Source organism: Panthera leo, chromosome B4 (genome assembly GCF_018350215.1).
Source record: "Panthera leo isolate Ple1 chromosome B4, P.leo_Ple1_pat1.1, whole genome shotgun sequence".
Classification (NCBI taxonomy): Eukaryota; Metazoa; Chordata; class Mammalia; order Carnivora; family Felidae; genus Panthera; species Panthera leo.
This window is the reverse complement of record NC_056685.1, coordinates 53,304,433-53,324,887: the sequence shown is the minus strand read 5'-3', so window position 1 is coordinate 53,324,887 and position 20,455 is coordinate 53,304,433. Positions and strand designations below refer to the sequence as shown.

General features: G+C 37.1%; 1 protein-coding gene across 3 annotated transcripts in view; it reads right to left on the bottom strand.

The window, feature by feature from the left end:
* Positions 1 to 20,455, bottom strand: part of PDE3A (phosphodiesterase 3A) — a 321,058-nt gene that overhangs the window by 57,314 nt on the left and 243,289 nt on the right. For all 3 annotated transcript variants that reach the window (XM_042945939.1, XM_042945940.1, XM_042945941.1), the window contains 2 exons: positions 9,683 to 9,940; positions 8,083 to 8,237 (listed from right to left, as the gene is read on the bottom strand). In XM_042945939.1, the coding sequence (XP_042801873.1) occupies positions 8,083 to 8,237; positions 9,683 to 9,940 (413 nt within the window). The remainder of the gene's footprint in view (positions 1 to 8,082; positions 8,238 to 9,682; positions 9,941 to 20,455) is intronic.

The window sequence follows — 20,455 nt, the reverse complement described above, 5'->3', positions numbered from 1 at the left end:
TTTGATGCCTTTGATTTCCTTTTGTTGTCTGATTGCTGATGCTAGAACTTCCAGCACTATATTAAACAGCAGCGGTGACAGTGGGCATCCCTGTCGTGTTCCTGATCTCAGGGAAAAAGCTCTCAGTTTTTCCCCGTTGAGGATGATGTTAGCTGTGGGCTTTTCATAAATGGCCTTTATGATCTTTAAGTATGTTCCTTCTATCCCGACTTTCTCAAGGGTTTTTATTAAGAAAGGGTGCTGGATTTTGTCAAAGGCCTTTTCTGCATCGATTGACAGGATCATATGGTTCTTCTCTTTTTTTTTGTTAATGTGATGTATCACGTTGATCGATTTGCTAATGTTGAACCAGCCCTGCATCCCAGGAATGAATCCCACTTGATCATGGTGAATAATTCTTTTTATATGCTGTTGAATTCGATTTGCTAGTATCTTATTGAGAATTTTTGCATCCATATTCATCAGGGATATTGGCCTGTAGTTCTCTTTTTTTACTGGGTCTCTGTCTGGTTTAGGAATCAAAGTAATACTGGCTTCATAGAATGAGTCTGGAAGTTTTCCTTCCCTTTCTATTTCTTGGAATAGCTTGAGAAGGATAGGTATTATCTCTGCTTTAAATGTCTGGTAGAACTCCCCTGGGAAGCCATCTGGTCCTGGACTCTTATTTGTTGGGAGATTTTTGATAACCGATTCAATTTCTTCGCTGGTTATGGGTCTGTTCAAGCTTTCTATTTCCTCCTGATTGAGTTTTGGAAGAGTGTGGGTGTTTAGGAATTTGTCCATTTCTTCCAGGTTGTCCAATTTGCTGGCATATAATTTTTCATAGTATTCCCTGATAATTGTTTGTATCTCTGAGGGATTGGTTGTAATCATTCCATTTTCATTCATGATTTTATCTATTTGGGTCATCTCCCTTTTCTTTTTGAGAAGCCTGGCTAGAGGTTTGTCAATTTTGTTTATTTTTTCAAAAAACCAACTCTTGGTTTCGTTGATCTGCTCTACAGTTTTTTTAGATTCCATATTGTTTATTTCTGCTCTGATCTTTATGATTTCTCTTCTTCTGCTGGGTTTAGGCTGCCTTTGCTGTTCTGCTTCTATTTCCTTTAGGTGTGCTGTTAGATTTTGTATTTGGGATTTTTCTTGTTTCTTGAGATAGGCCTGGATTGCGATGTATTTTCCTCTCAGGACTGCCTTCGCTGCATCCCAAAGCGTTTGGATTGTTGTATTTTCATTTTCGTTTGTTTCCATATATATTTTAATTTCTTCTCTAATTGCCTGGTTGACCCACTCATTCGTTAGTAGGGTGTTCTTTAACCTCCATGCTTTTGGAGGTTTTCCAGACTTTTTCCTGTGGTTGATTTCAAGCTTCATAGCATTGTGGTCTGAAAGTATGCATGGTATAATTTCAATTCTTGTAAACTTATGAAGGGCTGTTTTGTGACCCAGTATATGATCTATCTTGGAGAATGTTCCATGTGCACTCGAGAAGAAAGTATATTCTGTTGCTTTGGGATGCAGAGTTCTAAATATATCTGTCAAGTCCATCTGATCCAATGTATCATTCAGGGCCCTTGTTTCTTTATTGACCGTGTGTCTAGATGATCTATCCATTTCTGTAAGTGGGGTGTTAAAGTCCCCTGCAATGACCACATTCTTATCAATAAGGTTGCTTATGTTTATGAGTAATTGTTTTATATATCTGGGGGCTCGGGTATTTGGCGCATAGACGTTTATAATAGTTAGCTCTTCCTGGTGGATAGACCCTGTGATTATTATATAATGCCCTTCTTCATCTCTTGTTACAGCCTTTAATTTAAAGTCTAGTTTGTCTGATATAAGTATGGCTACTCCAGCTTTCTTTTGGCTTCCAGGAGCATGATAAATAGTTCTCCATCCCCTCACTCTCAATCTAAAGGTGTCCTCAGATCTAAAATGAGTCTCTTGTAGACAGCAAATAGATGGGTCTTGTTTTTTTATCCATTCTGATACCCTATGTCTTTTAGTTGGCGCATTTAATCCATTTACATTCAGTGTTATTATAGAAAGATATGGGTTTAGAGTCATTGTGATGTCTGTATGTTTTATGCTTGTAGTGATGTCTCTGGTACTTTGTCTCACAGGATCCCCCTTAGGATCTCTTGTAGGGCTGGTTTCGTGGTGACAAATTCCTTCAGTTTTTGTTTGTTTGGGAAGACCTTTATCTCTCCTTCTATTCTAAATGACAGACTTGCTGGATAAAGGATTCTCGGCTGCATATTTTTTCTGTTTAGCACACTGTAGATATCGTGCCAAGCCTTTCTGGCCTGCCAAGTTTCAAAGGAGAGATCAGTCACGAGTCTTATAGGTCTGCCTTTATATGTGAGGGCACGTTTATCCCTTGCTGCTTTCAGAATTTTCTCTTTATCCTTGTATTTTGCCAGTTTCACTATGATATGTCGTGCAGAAGATCGATTCAAGTTACGTCTGAAGGGAGTTCTCTGTGCCTCTTGGATTTCAATGCCTTTTTCCTTCCCCAGTTCAGGGAAGTTCTCAGCTATAATTTGTTCAAGTACCCCTTCAGCACCCTTCCCTCTCTCTTCCTCCTCTGGGATACCAATTATGCGTATATTATTTTTTTTTAGTGTATCACTTAGTTCTCTAATTTTCCCCTCATACTCCTGGATTTTTTTATCTCTCTTTCTTTCAGCTTCCTCTTTCTCCATAACTTTATCTTCTAGTTCACCTATTCTCTCCTCTGCCTCTTCAAGCCGAGCCATCGTGGATTCCATTTTGTTTTGCAATTCGTTTAAAGCGTTTTTCAACTCCTCGTGACTGTTCCTTAGTCCCTCGATCTTTGTGGCAAGAGATTCTCTGCTGTCCTGTATACTGTTTTCAAGCCCAGCGATTAATTTTATGACTATTATTCTAAATTCACTTTCTGTTATATTATTTAAATCCTTTTTGATCAGTTCATTAGCTGTTGTTATTTCCTGGAGATTCTTCTGAGGGGAATTCTTCCGTTTGGTCATTTTGGAGAGTCCCTGGCGTGGTGAGGACCTGCAGTGCACTTCCCCTGTGCTGTGGTGTATAACTGGAGTTAGTGGGCGGGGCCGCAGTCCGACCCGATGTCTGCCCCCAGCCCACTGCTGGGGCCACAGTCAGACTGGTGTGTGCCTTCTCTTCCCCTCTCCTAGGGGCGGGATTCACTGTGGGGTGGTGTGTCCCGTCTGGGCTACTTGCACACTGCCAGGCTTGTGTTGCTGGGGATCTGGCGTATTAGCTGGGGTGGGTAGGCAAGGTGCACGGGGGCTGGAGGGGCAGGCTTAGCTCGCTTCTCCTTAGGTGATCCACTTCAGGAGGAGCCCTGTGGCAGCGGGAGGGAGTCAGATCCGCTGCCGGAGGTTTGGCTCCGCAGAAGCACAGAGTTGGGTGTTTGCGCGGAGCGAGCAAGTTCTCTGGCAGGAACTGGTTCCCTTTGGGATTTTGGCTGGGGGATGGGCGGGGGAGATGGCGCTGGCGCCTTTGTTCCCCGCCAAGCTGAGCTCTGCCGTCCGGGGGCTCAGCAGCTCTCCCTCCCTTTGTCCTCCAGCCTTCCCGCTTTCCGAGCAGAGCTGTTAACTTCTGACCTCCCAGACGCTAAGTCGCGCTTGCTGTCGGAACACACAGTCCGTCCGGCCCCTCCGCTTTTGCCAGCCAGACTCGGGGGCTCTGCTTGGCCGGCGAGCCGCCCCTCCGCCCCGGCTCCCTCCCGCCAGTCCATGTAGCGCGCACCGCCTCGCCGCCCTTCCTACCCTCTTCCGTGGGCCTCTAGTCTGCGCTTGACTCCGGAGACTCCCTTCTGCTAATCCTCTGGTGGTTTTCTGGGTTCTTTAGGCAGGTGTAGGTGGAATCTAAGTGATCGGCAGGACGCGCTGTGAGCCCCGCGTCCTCCTACGCCGCCATCTTCCGGAACCTATCTCCTTTTCACATTTTTCTTCACTTATTGACTTAGGTATTTAAAAACTTCATCTTTTCTCCTAATTCTAACAGCAGTTTACAAAATAAATTATAACAAAGACATGTTATAGAGTGAGTGAACTATAGAATGAACTCCAGTGATTATCAATTAAGAAAAGCACACAAAATAATATTTGTTTCATATTCTTCTTGAAATCTCATTCTAGGCATTTCAGAGTGCCTAAAATTCTGAAACAATGAAATCAAAGAAAACTTAGAATCTGAGATAGATAACTACACTATTTCTTTACAGCGCTGTTCTTTAACTTCTTTTGCTGGATTGAATGACCAATAAGATTACTATGAAGAATTTTTATGCAATGTATATTGGCCTAGGAGTTTTAATTTCTTAGTACATAACATAATGAATGGTTATTACTTTTCTATGTAGACTTTTAAAAGAAAAGACCTTAACATTAACTGCATTTTATTATATTTGTGTATTTGTTATTATCACAAAAAGTTTTCTATTATGAAAGCTAGCTCAAAAGCTGTCTACTTTTTTTAATGAAAACATGGAAAATATGTTAATTTTTCAAAGTTTTATAAAGTATAATAGAGTACCTTTAATAATTAAGTTAATAAATGAACTTGAAGATAAATTAAAATTCTAGCTATGCAGTCCTTAATATAGCATTTATTAAAACAGATATCAATAAAACAATAAAGCTATATGTTTATGTATATGTAGATATACGTATATATGTATGTATATATGTGCATTACAATTTACTGGCACTTTCAAATATATTGCCTTCTGTGAGCCTCACAATAGCTTCCAGCTTTGGACTGACCCTCACACCTTCATGATTGCTGTTTCAATCACATAAATATGTACATAATAATTTGGGTTTGGAAGAGGAAAGTAGCTTGGGGAAACCTTTACTTGGTCACCTCAAGCTGACAACAGGAAAAGTTTGTACATGTCTGCTGTGGAAGATCTCAACCCCCTTCCACAAAAGTAAATTTTATAATCTTAGTTCTACCCATAACAATGCCATCCAAGGTTCAAAAAGTCTTACCAGATCCTAAGTTTTTGTTGTTGTTGTTTTTTTTTTAAACCAAGTTTCCTTTCTGCCTAATATACTGAAGGAGGGGTCAGTTCAGTCAGTCACTAGGGTGTGATTTATTTCAGACTTTTGTGACTTATCTCAAGCCTATTTTTTTTTTTTTGAAGCATCTGGTATTCTTCTACCTAATTTATCTCACAATTGTGCCACAGTTCCCCCTTCTCTGAAGGATTCTTTGCAGAGGATGCTGAGGCTCAGACAAGGACTATTCTTCAGGACACGCATCTCTGAGTGGTAGGGCCAAGGTCTTTCTGATCCTCAGTCCAGCGTCCTTTCTACCCAGCTGTAGGTAAAACTACCCAGGAGTGAATCACCTAGCTAAATACTGAAGGGGATGTAAGGTAAGCTGAGGGTTGCTCCTAATTTCCACTTCTCACCTCTGTTCTTCTGATCACTACAGTCCTCAGAGTCTTCAATAGGCACATAGGAAAGGAAGAAACAAAAAGGCTGAAAGGGAAGAAACCACAAGGGCTAATACTCAAATCAGTTTTGAAATCGATCTGTAGTTTCATCAATAGGTCTTCTAAGTGAATTTTTAATTTTGGTTTATATTCAGGGCTGAAGATGATCTATGGGTATCTTTTCACTGTTTTCACCCATGACAAAGGAGTCCACCAAAACTAGTTGTAGTTAATGGTGGTACTATTGCCACTAATATATGGTTATTCCCTTAAATTCTCTTCAGAATGAATTTCATTTATTCATTGTGGTGAAAATTTGTACCGTTTTCAGATTTTATATCAGGATTTTCAATAGTATAGTGAAATTAAGGAATAGTAAAATTAGGGGGGAAAGTATATTCTGGCAAGTCAGCTTTAAGTATTTTTTTTCTTGGACAAAGAAAATGAATGAGATTTTACACTCTTCCTAAATTATGTTGAAAATATTTGATTATGAGTATTTATTTCATTAAGCAGGATGACAGGATCCCTGGGAGTTTAGCTCATAAAAGTTCTTGAAACCCTCTTCATGATAATTTCAGTTACAGTCCTTAATCTCACTTAACTAAGAAGAAAAGAACTATAAGAAATGAAATGTGACAAGAAGTAACAAACAATTACAGAAATAAAGGAATCATTCAAAAATGCACAAATGGATTTCTGGCAAAGTCACTGTATGGAAAGAAAATCATGGGGCATTAGCTATTCTATGACAGAAATCCTGGCAAAATTGGTCGGTAAAATAGCTTCCCTAAAGATATACACTGAGAACAAAATTCATTTTCTTTCTTTACAAAATTTTTTTTTTAATGTTTATTCATGTTTGATAGAGAGAGATAGAGCACAAACAGGGGTGGGGCAGAGAGAGGGAGACACACAATCCAAAGCAGGTTCCAAGCTCTGAGCTGTCAGCATACAGCCCAACATGGGGCTTGAGCTCAAAAACTGTGAGATTATGACCCAAGCCAAAGTCAGACGCTTAACCAACTGAGCCACCCAGGCACCCCCAAAATTCATTTTCTTAAGGAACAAATATTTAACTATGATCCAGTATCACTTATCAATATTTGCTGTTGGAGACACTGACAATAGTCAATATTTTCAGAGGAATATATCACCAAAGGCCTGTAATTTAAAACTTTAGGAAATGTTCATGAATCAGATTGGGTAATCTTCTCCCGTGGTGGCATTTAAAGTTTTACAGAAGTCCAGGTAATAAAATGGAGAATTACACTGATACGTGAAAGAATCATTTGAGTTTGCTTTGGATTCTATAGGTTCATTAGACTGTCCATGTTAATATGGGAGAAACCAATTAAACATATTTTTAAATGACAAAGAAAGAAAAGTTAGTCATTAAACTTCTAATTCGAAAGGTTTCCATTTCTCTGCCAATCTCAAAATAGTGCTTTATTGATATTCAAGGCCCAGATCAGGGGAAAATTACTTCTAATATTACCTTCATGGAGTTCAACAAAGATGTGGTTATTTTTTAGTCATTTCATCATTAATAAAACTGATGCAAATGTTTCGAAAACCTGAAATCGTATGGGAAATGTTCTCAAAATGACTGAATTCATACAAAGTATGCTATTTTTATTCTAACTAGAAAAGGACAAACACAATAGCTCCCTCTAAAAGCACCTCTTTCACGATGAAGTTTTCTTCAAAATTCTTTCTAGATCTTACCACTATCTTTCTTTAGCTTTGGTAATTCTGGCTTTTAAATCACTTTGTAAAATTTTAACTAACATACTACATAAAGTCTATTCTGTTTCTCAAATGAGATATTGTCAACATATTAGTTTCAGGTGTATAATGATTTGATATTTGTATATATTGTGAAATAATCACCATAATAAGTCTTGTTAGCATCCATCACCACACATTTAAAAAAATTTTTTTTTCTTGAGAGGAGGATTTTTAAGATTTACTCTTTTAGCTACTTTCAAATGTGTGATATGGTATTACTAACTATAGTCACCATGCTGTATAATATATCCCTATCACAATTATTTAAAACTCAAAGTTTGTACCTTTTGACCCCCTTTCCCTATTTGGCCCGCGTCACCCCCCATGTCCTGTCTCTGCTAGCCACCAATTTGTCCTTTGTCTAAATAAACCTGAAATCACCAAATGTTTGAACATATCCAGATACCCTCAGGATGACGATCTACTTTTGCCTTTCATATCATACTAGGATAACCGGTCTGGTGGGCTGGGGGAAATCTAACAACAATTTGCAAATATCAGGTTGTATGCCTTTGATTTAAGAATCTCAATATGAATCTCAGTCTCTGTAAAATCTAGTCTACCTTTGCTCTGGGTTCAACTCTTCCCATCCTGTCATACTGGCGGGCATTAACTCAACTCCCTGTTCCCATTTACATTTAAGGTCACACAACACAACTCAAGCCTAACTATCTAATATTAATCCTTATAGTACTGCTCTGCATTTAAACCATATACCGTCTTCATTTTTGACACTGGCCTCCAGGCAACTGTAATTAGTTGGGCCACATTTCCTCTGCAATTTGTCATTCCTTTTGGCAAATAACTTCTCTAGAGACATGAAACCAACAGGAGCATTGCCTAACCTTGATGAAGATGCTTCATGCAGTTTGATGCTGGCACTACGGTCCCTCCGGACTGGGGCAGGCTCCAGAGTGGGTAGGCCTGTGGCTGAAGTGGTGGTTGTCCAAGTTGATGAAACACGTCTCAACAAACCAGGAGGCAAACTCCTTCTCAGACGCTAGGAAGAAGGAGTGTTGATTTTATTATCAAGCATATTTTTGATCACTGACTTCTATGTAATATAATGGGAGGAAATGGGTTTTAAATTGGAAGCATATTTATTAAAATCTATTGGCTGAATATTACCTATCTGGAATCTAGGTGGTCAGGAATTCAATAAAAGAATGAATATTACAAAATTAACATTTTGGGGTCTTCATCTAAACGATGACAGGGGCTCCTGGGTGGCTCAGTCAAGTTGAGCATCCAACTTTGGCTCAGGTCATGATCTTGCAGTTCGTGAGTTCAAGCCCTGCATCAGGCTCTGTGCTGACAGCTCAGAGCCTGGAGCCTCCCTCAGATGCTGTGTTCTCCCCCTGTCTCTCTGCCTCTCCCCCACTTGCACTGTCCCTCTCTCAAAAATAAACATTAAAAAAAAGAATAACTCTGATACTAGCTTCCTATATTTCCTAAAGGTCTGAATATTCATCTTAGAAGGTAATTCAATAGTAAGAGAAGAGGTCAAGCATTTTACATATCAGGATTGATGCCTAACTTCATGTCTCTTTTGAGACTGAAAGGAATCAGTTAATCTCTCTTCATTCCTTTACTGTCTTATCATGCTTAGCCATACTTTTTGCAGAGAAGCAGATGTTCAAAAAATTATGTAAATACCTAATTGAGAAAGCTGTGTGAAAAACATATTCCTGAGTCAAGAGACTCAAAATAGCTAAAGCAAGGGTGTTACTGACTGACCACTAGCTAAAGAGGACAGACGCCTGTTTACCAAACAGACAACTGCAGGATGTGCCAGAGATGACTTAAAACTTTTTTTTTTTAGTCTTTAATATGACCCATTCTCATGCAAGGTCTAAACTGGCTATAGGATCCGATTTCCTACAGCTTATGTTTATAAAACTCCGATCTTACATGTAAAAGGAAAGAATTCTACAAATAACTAAGGCCATCTTTTACCTTAAATAATCCAGAATCAATCAAAACTGTTCTGAGTTCAAAACTTCTTGGGTTTGGGAAAACCAGGAGTGTACTCTGAAGGGTATCACACAAAGAAATCATGTGCAGAGCATCCTTGGGTTTCAGAAGACACCAGATTTTAAACACTAGGAGCAGGGACTTTTCCTGCCCCCACCCCTCACTGCTACATCTTTAGCCCACAGAACAGAGCCTAGCATAGAGGAGTAAAATCTTCTTCAAAGTCAAAATAATAATAATAAAAAAAAGGTAACATAACAAGGTAAAGCTTTCACTTGTAGAAAGCTATTAGGTTTAAGGACACAAGTCTTTATGTTTAAATTTTTATTAACATTGATCATCATGATCAACATGTCTTCACTGAGTCACTGACATAAATCTTCCATATGGGTGTGGGGTGACAACAAACAGACCCAGAAAACAAAACAAAACAAAATTTAACCTTTCCAGGAACGTGTCCTTAATACTTACCTTGGGAATAGCCAGCTTGTCTTTTTCAGAGCTTTCTTCAGAATCAGAACAGGTGTAGTTTTCACTGAAGGAAATAACAGGATTCACGCGGGGCTTGTGAATAGCCTGGAAGGTGAGCTGGGTGCTGAGCAGGTTGCTCACGGCCCTCAAGGATGTGCACACGTTGGGGGGCAGAGAAGGGTCTGCCAGGAGGTCAGTAATGAGACCATGAGCTTCACCCATCACGGCAATATCCACAGTAATACTGGTTCCTGAAGACTGAGACACCAAAGGAACAGTCAAGTGAGAGGAGAGCTGAGGCTGAAGGCACAAAATTGGGCTTTTTTCTCAGAAATGGGCTGATTGACTCTTTCAGGTTGCAGTAAAGTACATTCAAGTCACATTTCTGTTTCAAATTTACCCAAATGTGCCATGTCTTTTGCCATTTTTGTGTTCATGCATGTTTTTTAATGTTAGAATTTGGGGAGGGGTGAGACATATTTGAAGAAATACAAAAGATAACTAGTTTTTCAAAGGCAAGAAGTTTCAGAGAACTGGGGGAAAAAAACAAACAAACAAACAAACAAAAACTTCCTATCAGCCACTCCTTATGAAGACCTCAACATTTAACTGCACTTTATTTAGAAATTTCATTCTGAAAGTAACATTAATATACTGTAAACTTTTTTCTCTTCCTCCTTTTTTTAAAGTAGGTTTCATGCCAGCTCAGAGCCCAACACAGGGCTTGACCTCATAATCCCAAGATCAAGACCTGAGCTGAGATCAAGACTCCGACGCTTAATCAACTGAGCCACCCAGGTGCCCCAATGTACTGTAACTTTTAATTCAGTAATATTTTAATGTGATAGTTTAGCCTGGTATGTGGTAGTTATTTAATTAAATGTTAAAGACAAGCACAAAAAGCAACTCCATTTGTGGTCAAATTCACACATTGTCCCTCTTCTTGTGGTTGGTAAGAATAGTCATTTTAGTTCTGGTATTCTGCTGCACATCTGTCATATTTTGCAAAGTGCCTCTAACACTGAGAGTCATTACTCTGTATTTGCTGAAGAAAGGAAGAGCACAAAAAACGGAGGACAGGAATGCTCCCGGACCTGCTGGCCAGGCCCAAATGCAGGCAGGAAGGCATGAGAGTAAAGGAGAGGATGGGCAAAGTCAAGGCCAAGAGAGTAGGTGAAGCTTAAAGACAGTGCATCAAAGACCGTTAATATTGGAACAGTGCCACAATATGAGGCACAGGAAACCCACATAACTGCATAACAGATTCTGGAACTAGGCTACTTACATCCAAATCGTGACTCGTAACCTTACCACTATCTAGCTGCATGATCTCTGTCAAGTCACTAAGATTCCATCCTGTGATTTCTACATCCGTAAAGTGGATACAGTAATAGCACCAACTTCAGAAGGTAATTGTAAGAATTAAATGGGGCAATACATGTAAAGCACTCAATATTGTGCTGGCAATTCTAAGTGCTCAATACGGATAATGGTAAAAATAATAATGATAATTCTAGAGTTTTTCAATAAGAGGATGTTACAAGTTTGGCTATATATTTGGAAGAAAAGTTTAATCATCTACAACAGACTCAAAAATAAACTCCAGAGAGATGAAAAATTTAAGCATATAAAATTACAAGCAATTTATTAAAAGCAAATACTGGGGAGTAAGTTATAATCTTGGAATGTTAGAAAAAATTATACAACTTCATAACCTGTCAATGAAATATATGACAGGTAGGAATAAAGACACAAGCTTCTATGTAAGAAAATACACCATAAGCAAAGGTAAAGAAGACTGAGAAAATATTTGCCCCACAGAGAAGAAAAAACATATCCAAATGAAGAGCTTCTAAAAACAATCAATAAAAGACAAATTTGGATAAAGGGACTGAATAGACAATTCAAACAAAATGTAAACAATCAAATACATAAAAAGCTCCTTGTCTCCCTCATATTTAAAATGCAAATTAATGTAATGAAAACTTTTACTCATCAACGTGGCAAAATAATAAAGGATTGATAGCACCAAGTATTAGTAATAGTTTGGGGAAATAAGCAGTGAGTCAAAATAACCCAGTATTTGTGGAAGGGCATTTTGCTGAGTCTATCAATGTGTCATTTAAGTGCATATATCCTATTATCCAGTAAAACAATGTTGACAGACATATAAAGAAAAACTGCAAATACGTAAAAACATGAGGACAAAGACACAAAAAGTACAATAGTACTCTTATAACAACCAGAGAATGCAGTCATAAATGGGTATCTACAGGGAAAATGATACAAAGTTGTATTCTGACTATATTATACACTGGTATATAGTTGTTGTTTTTTTTTTTTTTTTTAAGATTTGGGTAGATCTATAAACGATTACTTGAAAAAACACTCATATTGTTCACTGGTGGAGAAAGGTAGGTTCTCAAAAAAGTGAATATGCATTATTTTTTATGATCAGAAAAATATAAAAATGATGAAAACACCCATCATACAGGAAGACATGTAGCCTTGTAACAACTGTAAGTAAAGGCTAAATTTTTCTGTAAAGATACAGCATAGAATAGTTATGTCTTTTACCTTGGAATAATAGTAACCATAATGATCATAGTGGCAGCTGATACTTATTCAGCACAGTCTACAAAGTAGTTACTTCATTTATTAACTCCATTTTTATTAAGATAACTTGCCAAAATCATAGTCAGATAGCTGAAACATGGAAACATCAGGCTGCAAATAAAGGTACTCTGATTCTACAGCTTAAGTGCTAACCCAGTTCACCAGAATACATGTTGATTTTTTTTACCTTAAGTTCCTAAATATATCTGTAATTATCTAATGCTTTATTTAATCACCGTGTCATGCTTTTCTCTGTTTGGAAGACTAAATATCTGTTATGAACCAATGTACAAATTTAAGTGTAATGTTAATATCTTTAGGATACATAATTATGCATACTTCACATATGTACCTACATTGCCAACTTCAAAACTGTTCATGAGAAATGCCACTGAACTAAGTTAACATTTTCCTTTGGAAACACATTTTTTTCAAGTGCATCTCTAATTATGATGCTTCTAAAAAACTCACTCAGTGTGACCTTCTGAAAAACTAATATTTATTCCTATCCATGTTTCTCTAATAAACTTAAAATAACAAGTCACTGTATTGTTCCCCTTAAAAAGTGAAAATTTAAGTCAAATTGTTTTTAGGACATAAAATTTTCAGACTTTCTGACAATGAAATTAACAGTTTATGTGCTAATAATTAATAATTAAAGAGGTTTTCTCAAAATGCTCTCACCATACAAAATTTACAAACCTGAAGAAAAAGTAGAGCATGTTCATTGATAATTAGAACTATAATTTTTAATGAATTATTGGTGACAGAACAAGCCTTTTTTTATAATTCTCTAATTTTATGATTATAACATATTTTCTTTTTTAATGCATTTATGTACTCAGAAAAAAACAAATCTTAAACATTTTTAAAGTAATTTTAAAATAGAAACAGTACTGAAAACTCATTCTCCTGTCAGTGTTACGTAAGAATTTAGAAAATAAGCACAATATGTATTTCAATGCTATTTATGCCATAGCTTTTGTAAAAGCAAAGGTCTTCAAGCAAAAACAAAGCAATATTCATGCCAGTAAGTAGTAAATTATCCATACTGGAATTAGCTATGAAAGCAAAGTGAACGTTTTTACTGTGGAAAAAAGTATACTTTAATGAAATATACTTAATACTGGAATGAAACCGGGTCTTTGCTCTACTCGTTTTCTGATTCAAGAATAGAATTGTATAAAAGTCAAAAGTTGCATCACACACAGACGTTATCACCACTTTTTGGCTCAAATAACTAAAGGCTTCAATGAGGCATAAAATCTAAAACCAACAATCAGATTTGTTTGCCACAAAATCTCCAAGACTACCACACGTGACTCACTGAAAGGCAGACAGGTCACTATTTCAATAAGCAGCAGGCAAATTATAAAGACACAGGCGAGTCCAAGGAGTAAGTAACAAGGAATTTTAGGAGAGAGAAGCTTTGGTCAATGGTAGAGTTTTTTCATCGGAAGATACAAAATATGAAACAAGAGTGAGTCACAAAGAGGATACTGTATCCAACTTTAAAAATAACGTAACTAAATTTCTAGGCATACTCAGAAATATTCCATTTCACCGGTGAAACCTTAGTGATAATAAATACTAAAGGTTAAGTTTATATAAAAGCTACTTTAAAGGAAAGTCTTAAGCTAACAGCATGAAATCATCTTTCAGTGCAGTAATGAACTATATATACTAGAGCATAAAACCACGGTTGAGTTGTTTTATGGTGGAGATAATCAAACAAATCTTTTCCTTAAAAAAAAAAAAAACAGGATCAAACAATATAAAACATTCTACTTAGCAAGCTCTCCTTATAACAGAAATATTTACACTTAACGTTTAAGAAGGTGCAAGTACAATTCCCTACACACCGTTTAAATGACAACCAAATTTGGATTATTACCTTTAAATAGAAACTTGGGAATTTAAGTCTGATAAACAGTAAAGTGTGGTTTTATATATTTTAAATATATATATATATATATATATATATATATATATATATATATATATAATGCTAACATATAACATAACAAATATTTATGTTAAATATATATATTTATATGTTAAAGCAAAAATAGCTGATTCAAGTGTCCAGTTTTTAAAATATCATCCTTTCCCTCCTTATCTCCATCCAGTCTATCTCACCATCTCCAGGCTGTGAATATACAAATGGTCTTGCTATACAATATAATCTAGTTGCTTCCAAGTTACTTTACTTATTGAACACAAAAGGCGGGGGAAAATCTGGAGTTATAGAAAAGTTAAAGAAACAATAACAAATATACTTATAAACACCATTAAACATAACTCCTAGACTAAGCAGGTATCAATCAATTCAATTATAGGAAATTTGTTTTCACTCTTACTATTGCTGTGCTAAAACTTTGAAATTACACTATTAGTACGAGAAAAGGGAAAGCTTTCAATATGTGTAGGGATCAGAAAAAAACGAGCACTTTAGGAAGGGCACTCAAGTTTCTAAATTACCCTAAGTTGCAAATTTTTAAAAATTCTAGATAAATCCACGTGACCAAATTACTAATAGCATGTAAAATAAAATTATATATCTTTAAGTAACATGTCAGATTATTTACTGTGGCACTGTGTTTGGGGTTCTGTCAGCATATTATTTAGAAATGGGGAATTCCTAAAAGAAATAATTGCCAAGAAGTTTTAGAAAATAGCTACAGGAACAAGGTAAATTTAAAAAAAAAAGCCAACAAACACTATTTCACTTAAAGAATGAGAAGATGCCCAAGATAAAAATCAGAAAAGGAGTGGGAAACTTCAGGTCAACAGCAAACTACTTGTTCAAAATGATCAGGGAGGTTATCTGGTTTCAAAAGTCGGGTGACGGTAACTCATCTAATACTTGGTGAATTCTTTTGGAGGCAGCACCAATATAGCTAAGTTATAGCTTTTCTTCCTACACATTTTGAAGCAAACATTAAACTGATAATTTAATCAAATAGGTTGCATACATCCCTACTTCAAGGTGGAAGATGTAATAACTCTCGAGTCTTCTGACTCAGTGAATTAGTGAATCATCTGATGAGTCATTTGCTTTGGAGATTAATTTATTCTAACTGGAAAAAAAAAAAACAGAATTAGGAGCAGCATAAATGCCTCTCTTCATAACTCTACATGAAACTCAAAGACAGGTTACATATGCTAAAGAACCAGAATTGAAGACAGTTATCTAAGTAACCTTGTTGAGATGCTATATGCCTCAAATTAGATCCTCTTTTTTGTTTAATAGTTTAATTTATGATGGTTTCCAAAACCAACCACACAGGCTGTCTCTAGGCAATACTGTATCCATTGGGGGCCAGACAGGCTCCCCCCTTGTGAAATCAGAGAACTGGGTTGGATTTTCCCAAGGTCCCTTCCAATTCTATATATCTAAAGATTTCACATATACACATAAACATACATCAAAGAAGAAAGAAGGAAATTATTTTAAAACTTATTTCTTGGCATCGGAAAGCATTTAAAAAATTTTTAAAACAATTTAAAAGATACTACGTAGACATAAAATTCTTTGTTTCACTGATTGCTAAACTTACCTAAGCTCTACCTTATAACTTATTATTGAGTCACTGGTGCTGTTTCCTTTCTGTGTTAAAACGCCCAGTGTGCACTGAGTGCTCACAAGCAAATAGGCTATTCTCTGGAATTTCCACATGCTTCTCCCAAGAATGGAGTTGTACATTTGCCAAATGTCGGTTTCCTTTGGTCCCACATCTGTTGAGGCCAGTTGTATTCGGTCACTGTAAATTACCTATGCTAATAAAATATCCATAAACCAGTGATACATGAGTCAAAACTGGAAGAGTTCCTTTGAAAACTAAGTTGAACAACTTTAAAGACTTCATAAATACATTTCATAAAAGTGAGGCCCTAATATTGATTTCTGTTAAATTAAGTAGGGGAGGTACAACTGTAAGGGTTCAAAAAGAAAGTGACAACATACCTGGAAGATTTTGAACTCAGAATGCTTTGATAAGCACCTAGGTCATTTCCACTGTGAAATACACAGAAACTGGCAGTGTATACAACGAGGTACAGGTGTGGTACATGTAAGAAAGACAACTTGCAACTCTAATCGATACAGTGGACACATGCTTACAGCAAACAGTCTTGGCTCTTCATCAAAAGATGTGTAAAAGCCTGCATATTTAGATGTATTAAGTTAAAATATATCACTAGAGGTATCGAAAATGTAGGTCAAATTTTTATAATTCTCTGCTTTAAAGTTTTTAAAATGAACAGACCAACTACGATCCTGATTGTATCTGTTAAGAGTCCCACATTTTAAATGCAACACCTTTCCCTTGAAAGCCTTCCAGTGAAAGGAACTATTATTAATAGTTATGTCATGGCTAGTTCATTACCACTCCTGAAACAAGGGGTAGAAAGCAAAGTTTGGTTTATGAATTAGCACATGGGGGTGGCAAAAAGGAACAGGTGCCTATTTTCATCATGTATGTGATTTGGAAGTTTGCATACGTGAGAAGTTGGAAAGCAAAATGATAAAGTACTGAGATAAAAGAGGAAGTTTTACTCATTCATCTATATCAAATTAAAAAAAAAATTAACATTTATTCATTTTTTGAAAGGCAGAGAGAGACAGAGTGCGAATGGGGGAGGGGCAGAGAGAGAGGGAGACACAGAAACAGAAGCAGGCTCCAGGCTCCGAGCTGTCAGCACAGAGCCTGACACAGGGCTTGAACTCACGGACCGCGAGATCATGTCCTGAGCCAAAGTTGGCCATTTAACCGACTGAGGCACCCAGGCGCCCCAAATTTTTATTTTAGGAATCGGTACATGGGCCTTTATGAATTGGTACAGAGGATCTACAGCTAGACTGCCTGTATCCAAAACAGGGGATAATAATAATATTATTATATGATACTATATAGTATTGTTGATGATTAAATGAAATCATGCTCATAAAGACCTCAGCAGAGTTGCTTGACCCACTGTACATGTTTGATAAATATTATAATATCCCCACCATTATTATTGCACTAAAACATTGTGGTAAAGTACTGCATGTATGTTTGTCTTCAACACATACTGGGCCAACAGTTTCTTCATAAATGAAGGCAGCATAGATATATTTCTTTATCAACAAAAACAAAATAACAAAAATGAAAACCTGAATACTTTGACTTCTTATTCTAGGTAAATCTAAAGATCGTATTCCCTATTCCTATATACTGAAAATCGTTCTGAGATTTTAGGCTCTCAGAAAGTAATTGTACAAAAGTCCTGGTTTCAGTTAATATGGCTGATTGCACTGGTATAATTTATAACACAGTATGTGAAAGGAATTCTCAGAGCAGGCCTCTTAACTCCATTGTTGGAAAGTTTTTTTTTTCTTCCTTTCTATTTAGTCATCCTGGGAGGCACCCTGGGAGGCAAACATAGCATGGGAAGAATATTCTCAGGGTGAAGAGCAAGCTGGGATAAGAGAGGAATAAACAGTGTAAGAGATGACACATAAAAGGAAAGAGTCACTGGGACTTTTCTTACCCAACTTTGGTCCTCAATGCTGGGAAAAGATGCCTGATGGGTTTTTGGGAGCAGTCCCCTGCATCTTTAAAGCACAGTTTGCCACCCCCAACCCTCCAAATCTTTCTCTGGAAGGCTGTCTGTGGTACCAGGGAGTAGTATCTTGGTCTTTAAGGCCCTAAATTCACTTAGAAGGTGAGCTGGATTGATAAATGGTCTTTGGTGTATTACTGGTTCTGACCTCAAAGCCAGTAAAATTGCATATGTGTTTATACTTTCATAGGACCCATTTATAATTTTAGACTTGAAGTTGGTTGGGAAATTTTTTAAAAATGAAATCATGTGAAAATTTTGCAGTAACTCATTGTAGGCTGAACTTTGGCTACATGCCATCCTAAGGAAGCAGATGTTTGCTTATTTTAATTTTCTGGCAGGGACTTGAAGTTTACATTTGGATTTTCTCCTTAAGATAATATGTATGTACAGTAGGAGGAAAACATATAGGGCCCTTTATCAAACTGTGTTCCAACATCTCTGTGGGCCGGCCGCATGTGAGAGGTGAGATGCAGCAAAATGCAGCAATTATCAGAGTTCTTAACTTCCTTCTCTTTAGATGTTCAAGGAACATTCCGTGCCCCCAAATGGGATGTAGTACACCATCTTGTGTCCTTACATACCTCCCTATAATCTATCTGCAGATAAGCCGAAAGTTGTTCATGCGGTCCCTGTTTTCTGTCTTCCAGACACTAGCAAAGTCACTAAACAGCCTCAAAAACAACAATTAACACAGAACACTGTTTTATCATTTAGGAAATAAACCATATTTATTAAGCACCCATATCGGGCTGCTTCTCTCAGTTTCTTCTAATTAGAAAAGATGAGGCGGCTGGTGGCTCTATGATGAACTCAGGTACAGAACCAGTCATGTGACCGGTCCCACAAATGAAGGTGGGTAAGTACCCTGTAAAGTGCCAACTGTTATATAAATAAAAAGCATTATTATTTCTGTTGGTGAAAGAAACTGGGTTTTCTGATTGCGCATGAGTTTATAAATATAGAAAATTTAAGACTCTCTCAAGTATGAACTCATAAAAGCTGATGAATTTTGATGGTTTTTTATTTGTTAAATTTTAAGAACTGCTATTAAACTTGAACTCTTGAGGTTTCTGTTTGCTTAGCCTAGAAACAATTTCAGTGAACAACAGATGGCAGTATTCTGCCTTTTTAAAGAACTCTAATTGAAGATCTTTTTGAATGAGAGCTGCTCCCTCAGTAACCAGCATAGTTCAGTTTCTTTTTTCACAAGAAAAAAACAAACACTAAAAGAAGAATAACTTACATAAGATTATTGGTAGAAAGTAATACAAAATTTTAAATTGTGTTATATGTTTCAGGATCATTGTCAAAGAGAACCTGTAATTACATCGTTACTAATTCTTTTACACTATAAACACTTCAGTTCTGTCGCCTATTCCCATTTTCATAAGGTAAACACTTTAAAGATGACCCATTTGCATATACAATTAAACATTTTCCCCCATGTAATTTTCCATTGTGATTCAAATATCCGTAAAAACTAAAACCAAAACAAACCAAAACAAAACCATCCAAGTATGCATTCTGACACGACTGGTTGTGTCAGTCTTCATTGGCATCTGTTTTATCTGCCCTGTGTTATCTATCAGTAGACTCTTTCCAACCTCATGGGGAACGGGCACTTATCTATGCTACTGATTTGCTCCAGCTGCTGTCCAACCAGGAGATCTTACCTTGGACTGGTACAGTAGCACCCAAAGGGCTCACCACATGAGTGCCTGGACCTCATGCTGGGAGCATCAAAAACAAAACAAACAAATGAAAAGCCTTGGAAGCTGTACCTTCAGAGAAACCTTGCATCTCTGACCAATTCTCACATGTATTTTTAGGACATCTCTGTCATAAACACTTGTGACAGTTTCCAATTCGACTTTTGATGTGTCATCTTGATAAAGGTTTGTCTTCCTCTTTCAGGCTGCCAGTGTTAGCACAAAGGCAGTGCTAGTTTTCCTTTGCCAGTTTAACCCCAGACCCTAGTTTATGATCTTACACTTTTTAGACATTCGATGATTTTAAAAATGAGTGAAGTTGTAAGTAGCATATTCTAAACCTCCAGAGAATTAAATCTCCTCTCTCCAGTTCTGTGTCTTAAAGAATACAAAGACAGACAAATTACAGCGTCCAAGGTATTTCCTCAAGACAGATAACTGAATTTTCTGGAAGCCATCCTAAAACACTTAACCTTCTAGCACAATTTCATATTCTCATTTTAATTTAAATAAAAATATTGAGAATTGTTAGACTGAAATACTGGAGACATAAGTAAAAATTGTATTTCACAAACTGATTCTGGAATAACTAATAAGCAGAAAATCGTGAAATTGCCAAGGAGAATGAATAGTAGTGATCAAAGAAAGTGATCTTGGGGGCACCTGGGTTGGCTAAGTCGGTTGAGTGTCCGACTTCAGCTCAGGTCATGATCTCACGGTCCATGAGTCTGAGCACCGTGTCAGGTTCTGTGCTGACAGCTGGGAGCCTGGAGCCTGCTTCTGATTCTGTGTCTCCCTCTCTCTCTGCCCCTCTCCCATTCATGCTCTGTCTCTCTCAAAA